Source organism: Bos taurus, chromosome 19 (assembly GCF_002263795.3).
Source record: "Bos taurus isolate L1 Dominette 01449 registration number 42190680 breed Hereford chromosome 19, ARS-UCD2.0, whole genome shotgun sequence".
Classification (NCBI taxonomy): Eukaryota; Metazoa; Chordata; class Mammalia; order Artiodactyla; family Bovidae; genus Bos; species Bos taurus.
In genome coordinates, this window is record NC_037346.1 from 26563354 (window position 1) to 26576372 (window position 13019).

Sequence of the window (13019 nt, forward strand, 5' to 3'; positions counted from 1 at the left end):
GTGTGGTGTGTTTTGGAGAGGAGATGGGGACAACACCAAGCCTGTGTGATGGGGCTGAGGTGGGAAGTGCAGCAGGGTGGGAGTGAGCACACGGGAGTGGGAAACAGGAGGCGCCTGATCTCCAGCAGAGCCCAGGTATGCCCAGCGGGAAGTAGGTTTTCTGAAACCAAGCTTCAGAGCTGAAGGTGGTGAAACCAGTTTGGAGTGGTTAGTGAGTAGGCAGGACAGCAGATTGGGCCAGGGAGCATATTTTTCGTTTGATAAATATCAAATGTCCACTCCCTGCCAGGTATTGAAAATATATCAGTCACTCAAGCACAAGGAATTCTCTTCTCACTGAATTTGCTTTCTGGTAGGGGGAGGCAGATAATAAATAAGCATGGTAATAGGAGACACTAAAATGTACTGCTGTGAAGAAAATTAACAGATAATGTAAGAAAAGGGTGGTGGTGTTTCTTAAAATTCAGGTTAGGAAAGGCCTTTCTGTGGAAGGATGGAGTTTGCAGGGTTGTGAAGTATAGGGGAAAGAGCAATCAAAGATGCTTTGAGACAGGGAAGACCGGGAGAACAGGTTTTACAGAAAACCAAAACTTCTGCAGTGGTTATTTTAAGCTTGAGACACACGTTTGGGGTCAGAGATTCTTCACTTAATCCAGGACCTCACCACATCCTTAAGAAGATTCCTCTGTACCCTCTGAAATCTTCCAGGGCAGGATTGTGTTGTTTGCTTTTGTTTTTTTGGCCGTGTCACTTGACCTGTGGGATCTTAGTTCCTAACCATGGGACCACTAGGGAATTCCCCAAGGCAGGATTATATTCTAGAACCAGGTTTCCAAATGTGGCTTTCACAGTTCCCTTAGCCACTGACTGGAGAAACAGATAAGGGAAGACTGTCAGTCACTGTCAATGAGCACCACTGAGGTCTCTGGTTCCAGCCAGTCTTTCAGGGGCCAGAGTTCACTCCTGGTTTCCCATCCGAGGGACTGAAAGCTGACTTCCCATCACCCTCCCAAAGGAAAAGTGGTCGCTGGAGCTGACCCACAGCACTCCCAGTGGCTGCTCTCTCCCATTCGACATCAATCTTAAACTCCATTTGCATCAAGGTCCACCTTCCACCCAAGAGCCAAAGAAGTCACATTGCTGCTTCTTATGAGGTGACAGAGGTGAGTGTGAAGACAGGGGACCATGAGCCTGGGTCAGAGATGTGGAATCCTTCTGGCCTCACAGCCAGTAGCCTCACAGCGGGCAGGCTGGGGGGAGGTGACTCCAGTCTCCATGAGAATTTCGAGTTCCACCTTGGGCTTGAATAGCAAGGGGAGTGGAACATCTGTGGAAAGCCCCCACATCAACCACACTCCTGTCACAAGTGCCTGGATGTGGTAAAGAAAGTATGGGGGATGATGGCCTGGAGAAGGGTCCGTCCCAGCTCACTCAGGGCAGTGATTTATACAAACAGGAATGGCCCAGAGGTCAAAGAAAGAACCCCAAAGCACGCAGGTTCTCACTGATGAACTGTTTATTGAATTTTGAAGGGGTATGTATGGGGTGTCTCGTATCTTAGGACCTCAGGGTTCAGAGAGGCGGTAAAGTGGCAATGGTGAACTTGGGAATCTGGTCTCCCAGAAGTACCTGCCGCTCTACCCCTGGTTCTGCAATGGCTGCCAGGCGGATCACCCCTCCACTAGAGCCATCCCGCTCCATTGCCAAAGCGAGAGCTGTGGATAAAAGAAAATTAGGTTAAGAGAAGAAAGTTAGAATCACAGTCAGATGCTGGGATCAAGGCAAGGGAAGAGGAATGTTGACCTGGCTTGGGTAGGAAGATTTAGGCTCACAGACCCAGGAGCCCAAATTCTCACCATTGGCAGTGAACTGCAGGCATTCTTCCTTGGTCATGCCTTCCCGGTAGGTAGCATCCACATAGCCATAGATATAGGAGCTCCCAGAGCCCCCAATGGCAAAGGGCTGTCGTACCATCATACCCCCCATAGGCACCGAGTACACCTACCAGACGGAGAGAGAAAAATGTCATCATTTGTACATACACATTCACCTGTCCATTGTGGGAGTGGTCTGTGTAAAGTTAATAATAAGTGATGCAGAGACTGGAAAAAGAACTAGAAAATGGCTGGGATGGGGAGAGACTGAAAAGGCATGGCTCCAGCATTCTGGAGGTGGTGGTGTCTGACCTGTCCCCCTTCTTGGGGGTCCCAGCCGGCAATGATGATTCCTGCCATCAGGTCTTCTCGATATCGGTAACACATCTCCTTAAAGAGGCTGGCCGCCGTGTGCACCAGCGGAGGCTCATTCAGCTCAATGCTAGATGATGAAGAGAGTCATAGGGAAGACAGTGTCAGACCATTCAGCCCGTCAGGTCCCAACTCCTTTCAGACACTTGCTCTTCCCCTGCCCACAAGTACCTGTGGAAACCAAGCTGATAAGTGACTGCATCAGCTACTGCTTGGGTATCAGCGGCTGAGCCTGAGCGGCAGCAGAAAATACGGTCGTGAATAGGGGTCAGCTTGTCAGTCACTCGATTGGCAATGTACGACCTGCAGGATGGCAGAATAGTGAGGAAGGAGCCCACCCATCTCCCACTTCCATCTTTCACTATCCACTACCTCAACAGGAATTCCAGTATTCCCGATCAGTCTTCATCTAAACTGAAACAGGCTGGAAAACAAACTTTTGCAAGAATTTCACCAAAAGGTTTAGAGAACTACAAAGTAGTAAAAGATGGAACAAATCCTGATCTCCCAGGAGGGGAGAAATCTCCGTTCCCACAGCAGCCCAAGGAGGATAAGCATGGGCTGGCAGCCAAGGAAGGAAGGAAGGAAGGAAGGAAGGGAAAGATGGGAAGAAGATCTTTCACATAGCTGTCCTGAGCTCACCCAGTGGTTGTTCTGGAGTCAGCTCCTAGAACCACGCCCCCATCAAATTGCACGGCCATGATAGTGGTCTGGAAAAAAGGATAAAGGGCGAGTCGGCCTCTCCATATTCTCCAGCACACACAAACCTCAATGATCCGTCTATCCAGTCCCCAGAGTACGAGTTAAGTAGTGCGCCACCAAAGAAAGTGACAGTGAAGTCGCTCAGTAGTGTCCGACTCTTTGCGACCCTATGGACTGTAGCCTACCAGGCTCCTCTGTCCATGGGATTTTCCAGACAATATAGTACTGGAGTGGATTGCCATTTCCTTCTTCAGGGGATCTTCCCAACCCAGGGATCGAACCCGGGTCTCCCGCATTGTAGACAGAAGCTTTTACCGTCTGAGCCACCGGGGAAGTACCAAACCATCATCAAATCTCACAGGGGGTGGGTCTCAATACCCCACAGGGTATCATAATTCCAATCCTCAAATTCCCAAAGGGCCACCCTGGCCTTAAGCTTTCGTCCTGCAAGATTCCAGAATCCCACGCTCAGCCTACCTTCCACCTCCCACCACATCACTCCTGCATCCTTATAATACCTTTCCCCCTGCCTGAGCGCATCGCACAGACCACCTCCCTCCTCCCGCCCCTTCAGTTCTCCCAACCCACTCCAGCGTTATCCTTCTATCTCTTCAAGCCTTGCGCATATCTCCTGAATCCCGAGTTCTTCCTTACCCCTGTGGAAACTTCCCGGTTCTCCCAGTCGGGGGCAATAGCCTCAGGCCCCCAGGCTGGTGCCGGCCTGGTCCCCCGAGCTGCTACTAAGGTGGCCGCCATCTTCCTCTTCCGATATTGCCGCAAAGCAACTGTCGTAAAGTGCTCTGTCACTCTCTTTAAGTCGTGTTCTGAGGACTTCTGGTTGACGGCAGAAGGGAAAAGAAATGCATAGGGAAAGTTCTTTTGCGACAGGGAGCGCTTGATGGCAGCGTGGCTGGCAAACAAACCAAAAAAACTCAACAGAAAAACCCGCAAACCGCATGGAAAGACTACTTTCCTCTTGGTTCGGGCGGGACTGATAAATCTGATCGGAACTGCGGATCAAAGAACCTTCATGATAGACTTGTGGATCTCCGGTTTACAGTGACCGCACTATTTTCATTTCTCTTAGTTATAAACCTAGGAGTATATAGTAGGAATGAAATTGCTGGGTCATGTAATAACTTTTTGTTTAACATTTTAAGGAATTTACACCTTTTGCACAGCAGCTGCCTCGTTTTACATTCCCATTAACCGTGAATGAGGATTACGATTTCTGCACTTCCTAATCGTTACTGAGCATGTTTAACTTTAGCTGTCTTAAAGGGTGTGAAGTGATATCTTGTGTAACATTGAGCGTATTTTCATGTGCTGAATGACTATTTGCACATCTTTTTGGAAAGTGCTTTGTCCATTTTAAAGTTGGATTTTTTTTTTACTGTTATTAATTTAAGAGGGCTTTTGTTTCGTTTTGTCTTCTTCATAAGCAAAACATCAAACTTTTAAAAATAGGCTTTTTAATTTCTTTATATATTGGCTGTACCTTGTGATTTGCAGGATCTCAGTTCCCTGACTGGGGTTCACAGCAGTGAAAGCCCCAAATGCTAACCACTAGGCCACTAGGGAACTCCCAACATCAAACTTTTAAAAAATTTGAAGTATAGTTGATTTACAATATTGTTTTAGTTTCAGGTGTATAGCAAAGTGATTAAGTTATATATATATTTCCATCATAGACTATTACAAGATATTAAGGATACTTCCCTGTGCTATTTACTTGTATTTTGGCTGCACCGGGTCTTAGTTGTGGCATGCAGGATCTAGTTCCCTGATTAGGGATTGAAACCAGCCCCCCCTGCACTGTAAGCACAGACTCTTAGCCACTGGACCACCAGGGAAGTCCCCTTCATTTTTCCCCCCTTCATTTTTAATATAGGTGTATATACCTCCACAGTTTCTTCTGAGCACTTTTTATGCTACATCCCAAGTTTTGGTGTGCTTTGATTTCACTTTCCCTAGTCTCAAAGTATTTTTCTTGGAGTGGGGGAGAAAAAATATTTTCCTGGTGATTTCTTCTGTGACCTAGTGTGTTAAAAGTGTGCTTTTTTACTTTCCACATATTTGTGAATTTTTCAAATTTCCTTTTACTGTTGATTTCTAATTTCATTTTGGCTTAGTTGGAGAAGATTTTGTGACTTCAACCTTTAAAAATATTTTGAGACTCTTGCGGCCTACTCTGGTCTATTCTGGGGTTGCGTGTGTGCTTGAGAAGAATATATATTGACTGTTATTGTGTGGAGTGGTCCTCCTATGAACTTGCCATACTATTTCTACATACTTCAGCTGGAGCTGGGGTTTGAATTGAAAATATGACCCTGACACACTCTTGCTTAAAATTAACTCTCAAGATACAGTCTCCCATCTCTATAATAGATTATAAGGGCCTTTGTGAACTTGCTCCTGCCCACCTGACTGTAATCACATCTCCTCTTTTAATATGTTTTGTTGTAGTAAAATATAAATAATATAAAATTAGCATTTTAACCATTTTTGGTATACAATTCGATAGCATTAAGTACATTTACATTGTTGTGCTATCCCCTTTTCTTTTTGACACTCTTTTTTTTAAAAATATACATTTATTTATTTTAATTAGAAGTTAATTACTTTACAATATTGTATTGGTTTTGCCATACATCAACATGAATCCGCCACAGGTATACACGTGTTCCCCATCCTGAACCCCCCTCCCTCCTCCCTCTCCATACCATCCCTCTGGGTCGTCTCAGTGCACCAGCCCCAAGCATCCAGTATCATGCATCGAACCTGGACTGGCGATTCATGTCATATATGATATTATACATGTTTCAATGCCATTCTCCCAAATCATCCCACCCTCTCCCTCTCCCTCTCCCACAGAGTCCAAAAGACTGCTCTATACATCTATGTCTCTTTTGCTGTCTCACTTACAGGGTTATCATTACCATCTTTCTAAATTCCATATATACGCGTTAGTATACTGTATTGGTGTTTTTGACACTCTTAACTGCAATCATCTGAACTATTTTTAGTGCTTCCTCATACATTCACTCATCAAAGAGCTGTTGAATGTCTGCTAGGTGCCAGACACCATTTAAGGCACTGATAGTACATCTGGGAACAAAGTAGACAAATCCTAGCCCCATGGAACTTTCTATTGGGGAAGACAAAAAAAAATTATATAGTATGTTAGATAGTGAATTATACTAAGACGAAAAACCAAGCAAGGAAGGGAGATAGGAAGTGTGTGTGTATGTGTGTGTTGAAATTTTAGAAAGAATAATCAAGGCAGGTTTCACTCAGGAGACATGTAAATAAAGACCAAAAGGAAGGAGGGAGGTCATTTGTATATATTGGAGAAAAGCATTCTGGACAGAGAGAAGAGCAAGTACAATGGTCCTGAGGCAGGATCTTGCCTGACATGTTGTTGTTGTTTAGTCGCTAAGTTGTATTTGACTTTTGCAATCCCCAAGGACTACAGCAGGCCAGGCTCCTCTGTCCATGGGATTTCCCAGACAAGAATACTGGAATGGGTTGCCATTTCCTTCTCCAGGGGATCTTCCCAGCCCAGGGATTGAACCCAAGAATCCTACATTGGTAGGCAGATTCTTTACCACTGAGCCACCAGGGAAGCCCCTGCCTAACACATTCAATGGATATTGAGGAGGTCACTTTGGCTAGTAGAATCATATCACAGAGGACTTTTGAGAAAATTTTCATCCTTCTCAACTGAAGATATGATCCAGAAAATCTTCTGCTTAAGTTTTTAAAAGTTTTCATCTAAGTGCAATAGGAAGCCATTGGAAAATGTTGAGCAGGGAAGTGACATGATATGCTCTACATTTTAAAGATCACTGTGGCTGCTTTTTTGAAAATATGCCGTAGGGAAGTAAAGTATGGGAGAGAGAAACTGGAGGCTATTGAAACAATCCAAGTGATAGATAAAATGGACTTCATAGGTGGGTAGCAGTGGAAATAGTAAGAAATAGAATTTGACAGATTGGAGGTGGGTATGATAAAAGAGAAACCAGAGTCTGGATGACCACAAGGTTTTTTAGCTTAAGGACGTGGAAGAATGGAATTGTCATTTACTGAGGTATGAGGACTATGGAGCATTTTAGGAGGCGAGGCTATCGGAAGCTCAGTTTTGGACTTGAGTTTGCTATGTTTCGTTGAAATCCACATGGAGATATGGAATAAGGACGAGTATACGTAGTATTCTGGAATCCAGGGGAAAGTGGGTTGGAGTTACAATTTGGGAGTTATCAGTGTATAACTTTGTTCACTGGAGGCAACAAACGAACGTTATTGAGTTGGCGCCTGCTTGACGTGAGTTTTTAGCACAGGTTTTAGCCTTGGGTAGCTGACGGGAAAGGGTGTCATTTATTAAGACAGGAAACATAAGAAGGGGTGCGGTTCTGGGAGGAGGTGACTGGATCCGTGTAGGATGTGTTGCATTTGCGGTGTCATGTGGAGATGTCCGGGAAAGGGTTGGCTTTATGGGGGCTGGAGCTCAGGGGACAGGTCTGGACTGGAGACGTGGCATGTAGTGGACAAGTGAAGCTGTAGGAATGACTGAGACAGGTCAGGGGTAGCGAGTCTCTCGGCGGCGGGGAATAGGAATAGCACATCTTCATCTTCCCGCATCTATTTTTCCTATTTCCCTTAAGTGCCTGCCATCATCGCACAAAACGCCCTAAGTCGACGGCTATCAGGGAATAGCCCCACTGTTTTTATTCCCCCCTGTTCCTCCCTCCTCCGGGCGATTGCAGATATAGAGGAAGAGGCTAAAACCCCACCCACGCCGGGTTGGTGACGTCACCACGGAGGCGGGGTATGTGGTGACCATGCGCCTGGCGCCGAGAGGCCAGCAGAGGGCTCAACCCCAGCTGCACCGACACCTCCCCGGTATGCTTCCTTCCTTCCGCCAGCAGGCATCAGGCCAGCTCGAGCAAGCCGCGCTCAGCCAATAAGCCCTGGGTACGGTTGTAGACGTCCTCCAGGGTGCCCGCGGCCCGGGCCACCGCGGCCCTCGCCTCCGTCTCTCTGGCTCCGGGACACATCAGCTTGAGTAAGCGGCCGCGACCCGGGAAAGCGAGGAATGCGAGGTGGGCAGCCTGACGGACGAGCCAGGAGTGATGCGGGGCCAGGGCCGTACCATAAGCGTCGCTGCACTGAACGCCGGCGTCCGGGCCTCCGAGCATCCCGGTCGCCACCCGGTGGAGGCAGAGCTGGGACCAGCGTAGCGCACGGTGTAGCAGGAGCATGGATACCGAGCCTGAAGCCCTCGAGGGCGATGAGGCGATCTCGGGCCGCTCCCACGCCACCATCGTCCCCAGGGACGTGTAGTGCGCGGCCTGTGGGCCGTGCACCAGAGCTTCGAGGGCTGTCACTTTGGCTGAGGCCTCGCTTGTGGCGAAGGCGAAGATGGAGCCGAGGGGAGTTACGAACCTGTGTGTGTGTGATGGTGGGAAGGGTAGGAAGGTTTGCGAGAGGGCGATGGAGCCACCAAGAGGAGGGGACTGGATGGGAGGAGAGAGATCACTCACCTGACTAGATCCCTCCATCCTGCCAGGTACTGTGACAATTCCACGTCCCCTTCTGGCTTCAGACTGGCGCGGAACTGCCTCATTATACGGCCCAGCATCCCCTGGGGGCCCAGACACTGAGGCTCTTCCCATTCCGCGCCCTCCACGGGTCCCGACTGTTGCTGGACCTGCAGGTTAGATTTGAGGGCATCGAGATGGGAGCAGAACCCCTAGCTTGCTGGGCTCGCCAAGCAGCCCAGTTGGGCTCTGAATAAATTATTCCTTAGATCTAGCTGGTGTTCCTCTGGCTAGACTCTCAGCTTCTGACGGGAGAGGGGCGAGTAGGAGGAGGGCCTGCCCTTCATCAGATCCTCAGACTGGTCCACTTGCCACTGCTCAGGACCCCGCCAGGAGCTCCCAGTTCCAGCCCTGCCGGTAGCGTACCTGGAAAGGCGGCGGCCCCTCCGCAATGCAGGACTGCGTCCCAGATCCACAGCCTGAGAGGGGGAGGCGGGACAGAGCGGTGAGGGCCTTAGGTGAGGCCTTAGATCCCCAGGGCCTGGATTCCCCGGTTCCTCCCAGAGCAGGTGAGTGAACGGAATACTCACGAAGGTTCCGAGCCCAGAGATAAACAAGCAGTAGCGCGAAGACAGCAAGAGGAATTGCGCTGTGCAGCCACCGCCGCGGCATCTGCCCCGGCAGTGCGACCCCCATGGCTGCAGCAGGAACCACCGCCCCCTTGCCAGCCGCTAGCAGGGCTTTGTCCCTCCGCCTCCAGGAGGGGAGAGAAGCCTCAGTGCCTGAGGTGCAGAGAGTTAATAATTAACCTACCAAGGCCCCTTCCCCTGTGCCCTTTGCCCCAGAGGGCAGCATCCGAGGGGTGAGGGACTGGAATGAAGAGAATTTAGGGGATTCGGTAGCAGTGACATGTCCCTTACATTTCCCTTCCCTGAAGGCTGGGTGGTAGTAAGAGGCAGCCTGGGTACTGTGAAGAGAGGCTGAGGTCAGAAGCAGGTCCTCCAAGGAACAATGGTGGGCCTTAAGCTGACTCTGGGCTTGAGTTCCTCCACTGTAAATTGAGGATAATAATAGGTTCTTTTGTAAGGCCTCATGTGAGGATTAAATGATATCATATGTGCAAACACTGTAAATGGAAAAGCTTACCACAATTGTTCCATAAATCTTACTTTTTAAGTTCAAGCATGGGGCACCTGGGACCCAGGGAACACCCACTTCTAAATTATCCTATCCTCATGCATATGTGCTAAGTCACTTCAGTCCTGTCTGACTCTGTAACATGATGGACTGTAGCCCACCAGGCTCCTCTGTCCATGGGGATTCTCCAGGCAAGAATACTGGAGTGGGTTGCCAGGCCCTCCTCCAGGGGATCTTTCCAACCCCCAGATCGAACCTGCATTTCTTATGTCTTCGGCATTGGCAAGCAGGTTCTTTACCACTAGCACCACCTGGGAAGCCCCATCCTATCCTCAGGGGACCTTGTCTTGACCTGGAAGCCTGATGTCTCAGTTATATACTTTAGGCTGTCTCCTTTTACATTTGTTTAATTCTTTAAACCTCCAAAATGATTCCTCAGTCAAACCAACCTTTATAAATACCTCCACATGCCAGGCCCTGTACTAGGCCCCAGGAATAGAAATGTGCCTTTACAGAGCTCAAGGTGCGTTGAAGAATTTATCATCTGTCTCTCCAACTGGGATGTGAGCTCTGATGAAGACAGGGGCTTTTTCATGTTTGCTACTCTATTTATAGCATTTAGAATACTACCTGAGACACAACACATTGTTTCTAAATAAGTATGTATTGAATAAAACACAGGAGTGTGCGTGAGGGGCAGGCCAATGAGGGTTGGTACTACTCCCCACTGGGGGCTTAGACTGTAAAGCCTCTGCCTGGGATGCAGGAGACTTGGGTTCGATCCCTGGGTCAGGAAGATCCCCTGGCGAAGGAAATGGCAACCCACTTGAGTACTTTTGCCTGGAAAATCCCATGGACAGAGGAGCCTGGTAGGCAACAGTCTATGGGGTCCCAAAGAGTCGGACACGACTGAGTGACTTCACTTTCTTTCATTTTTCACTACTCCCCACAACGAACCTGAGCGGTGTTTTTTTTTTTTTTTTTCTGGTTTGTTTTTTCCAATTAGGAGTCCCCCTGGTGGTCATAGGGGGGAAAACATTGAGGGAAAGGATACAGGAAGAAATGGAATAAATAGCATCTCCTGTCCTCAGCCACCTATCCGTAAACTTATTAGACTTCTTCCCTGTCTCTGTGTACAGTTTCTTTTGAGAGAGAGACGTGTCCCAGATTCTCAAGGAGTCAGGACTCCAACCACTCACACGATGCTTCCTAGCTCCCATAGTTCATGGATTCTTTCTTACCCTGTCTCTGATGCTCTCTCACATCCTGGAGGTCCCTGGGGTCCCTGTCCCCTGGGATTCTGGAACCATCACTTTCATCCCTAGCCTTGGGTTCCCAATTTCCCAATGCTGGAACGTTCCCCGGTTTGCTGGCTGTGACCTTAGGCAAATTGTTTGCCATTTTTGCAGCCCCAGTTCCCTCATCTGCAGAATAGGAAGGGTAATTTCCACCGCCTAAAATTGTTTTGTGGATTAAATAAAATATGCCTGCAAAACGTGAACCATGATTCTTGGTTTAAAGTTTGTAACGTTGTGTAAGTGGGTGGTTTTTCAAACTCGTGGGTTCTTGCTGCCCCTTCTCCTCTGGCGCTGGGCTGAGAGTCAAGTCTGTAGGCTTCCCGACTGGACCGGATTAGTTTTGAATTTCACTTTATCCGGGTGGCCCTTCCGCAATCCGAGCCCTCTTAAAAGCAAAGGTTGCTTTTAAGCCTGCTAAGGCGCCTGGGCTCACGGAGGCTGCGGGATGGAGCTAGGAGCAGGAGCCAAGCTGCCGCTGCCACTGCTGCTGCTGCAGGCCACTTGCTTGGGGTACGCAGGAGCAGACAGCTACATGTCGGTCATCGAGGTGACCAACGGGGGCCCCTGGGGCGACTGGGCCTGGCCCGAGATGTGTCCTGACGGATTCTTCGCCAGCGGGTTCTCGCTCAAGGTAGGGACTCATGCCTCGGTCTCGGAGGGGACCCCAGAGCCGAGGGTGGCAGTCTTCTGACTCGTCGTCGGTCGCCCAGGTGGAGCCCCCGCAAGGCATTCCTGGCGATGACACGGCCCTGAATGGGATCCGGCTGCACTGCGCGCGCGGGCAAGCGGATCTCAACGCACACGTGGTGGAGTCCCAGTCTGGAAGGTGGGGGGCAGGGGCCGAGGATCCCCTAGGGTCGGGGTAGGCCCCTTACCCTCGGTTACACACATCCCCTCCCCTCCCGACGGGCAGGTTCCTCCAGTAGGTTTAGAAATGGGAAGCGGGTGGGAGACCGCCCCCTCCCACCCCACATCACCCGCCCGCATCTCTGTGGAGGTCAGGTGACTGAGCACCTGGCGGGGAAGCCCCTGAGGCCTGAGTCGGGCTGGAGGTGGGTAGGGGGCACCGCGAAGCCAGTGCGTCTTCGCTTCCTCCGCAGGTGGGGATGGTGGAGTGAGCCGCTGTGGTGTCCCGTCGGCGGCTTCCTGGTGGCTTTCTCGCTTCGAGTGGAGGCACCCGTGACCTTTGGGGACAACACAGCTGCGAACAACGTTCGCTTCCTCTGCTCCGACGGCACGGAGCTGCAGGGGCCGGGCCTGACCTGGGGAGACTTCGGAAACTGGAGTGAGCTTTGTCCTAAAGGCATATGCGGCTTGCAGACCAAGATCCAGCAGCCTCAAGGCCTCCTCGACGACACCGCCATCAACGACGCGCTCTTTTTCTGCTGCCGCAATTGATACCATCGCCGTCCTCCCCAGCCCCTAGCCTCGTCCCACCTCCGCTATTAAAGTTTCTCTGTCTTGGCTTTGGTCTGGCTTGTTTTAGGGATGGGAAACTGCGTCGCCCCGTGTTCCTCTTAACCTGGCATTGGGCCAAGCCAATGGGGTTGGTCTCAGAAATCTGGGCTTCCCTGCTGGCTCAGACAGTAAAGAATCCGCCTGCAATGCGGGAGACCTGGGTTCCATCCCTGGGTTGGGAAGATCCCCTGGAGGAGGGCATGGCAACCCACTCCAGTATTCTTACCTGGAAAATTCCCATGGACAGAGGAACCTGGTGGGCTACAGTCCATAGGGTCGCAAAGAGCCAGACACGAGTGAGCGACTAAGCACACTCAGAAGTCTAGGGCAAGCTACAGAAAGTTACCGACCCATAGCTCAGGAAAAAAAAAAAAGAAACAAATGCACTGAAACAGATTTTGCTTTCAGGTTGAGGAAGTCCTTGCTTTTCCGACAGCCTCTGCAAACGTGTCATCCCCATTAAGAGCCCAGGTTGTTTCCTTTCTGAACCACCAGTGACCCCAGATTAAGAAACTTCTACCAAATTAGGTGACAATGCTATATTGTCTTAAGGCTTCACTTTCTAGAATTTAGGAGACTAACATGTCTTTTCCATGAGTGCCTGCTCAGTTACTCAGTGGAGTCCGACTCTATGACCC

At 49.7% G+C, this 13019-nt stretch overlaps 3 protein-coding genes across 4 annotated transcripts; 1 reads left to right on the forward strand and 2 right to left on the reverse strand.

Moving 5' to 3' along the window:
* Nucleotides 1-1501: 1501 nt before the first annotated feature.
* PSMB6 (proteasome 20S subunit beta 6) lies at nt 1502-3715 on the reverse strand. The gene is made up of 6 exons (NM_001034369.2): nt 3603-3715; nt 2889-2956; nt 2418-2549; nt 2187-2316; nt 1857-2001; nt 1502-1715 (listed from the first exon to the last, which is right to left on the reverse strand). Exons 1-6 carry the CDS (start codon nt 3702-3704, stop codon nt 1573-1575), a joined length of 720 nt encoding a protein of 239 aa, NP_001029541.1. The 5' UTR covers nt 3705-3715; the 3' UTR covers nt 1502-1572.
* Nucleotides 3716-5370: 1655 nt separating this feature from the next.
* On the reverse strand, nt 5371-9232 carry GLTPD2 (glycolipid transfer protein domain containing 2). Of its 2 annotated transcripts, XM_015458655.3 has the most exons (4): nt 9079-9232; nt 8915-8967; nt 8492-8658; nt 5377-8393 (listed from the first exon to the last, which is right to left on the reverse strand). In XM_015458655.3, the coding sequence occupies exons 1-4, from the start codon at nt 9182-9184 to the stop codon at nt 7880-7882; spliced, it is 840 nt and encodes a 279-aa protein (XP_015314141.2). In that variant the 5' UTR covers nt 9185-9232; the 3' UTR covers nt 5377-7879. The 2 variants fall into 2 exon arrangements, with proteins under 2 accessions (XP_059734295.1, XP_015314141.2); XM_059878312.1 differs by having other exon boundaries at nt 5371-8393; nt 8915-9232.
* Nucleotides 9233-11306: 2074 nt separating this feature from the next.
* On the forward strand, nt 11307-12389 carry VMO1 (vitelline membrane outer layer 1 homolog). Its single transcript, XM_002695774.6, has 3 exons — nt 11307-11554; nt 11634-11749; nt 12024-12389. The coding sequence occupies exons 1-3, from the start codon at nt 11369-11371 to the stop codon at nt 12319-12321; spliced, it is 600 nt and encodes a 199-aa protein (XP_002695820.1). The 5' UTR covers nt 11307-11368; the 3' UTR covers nt 12322-12389.
* The last annotated feature ends 630 nt before the right edge of the window (nt 12390-13019 follow it).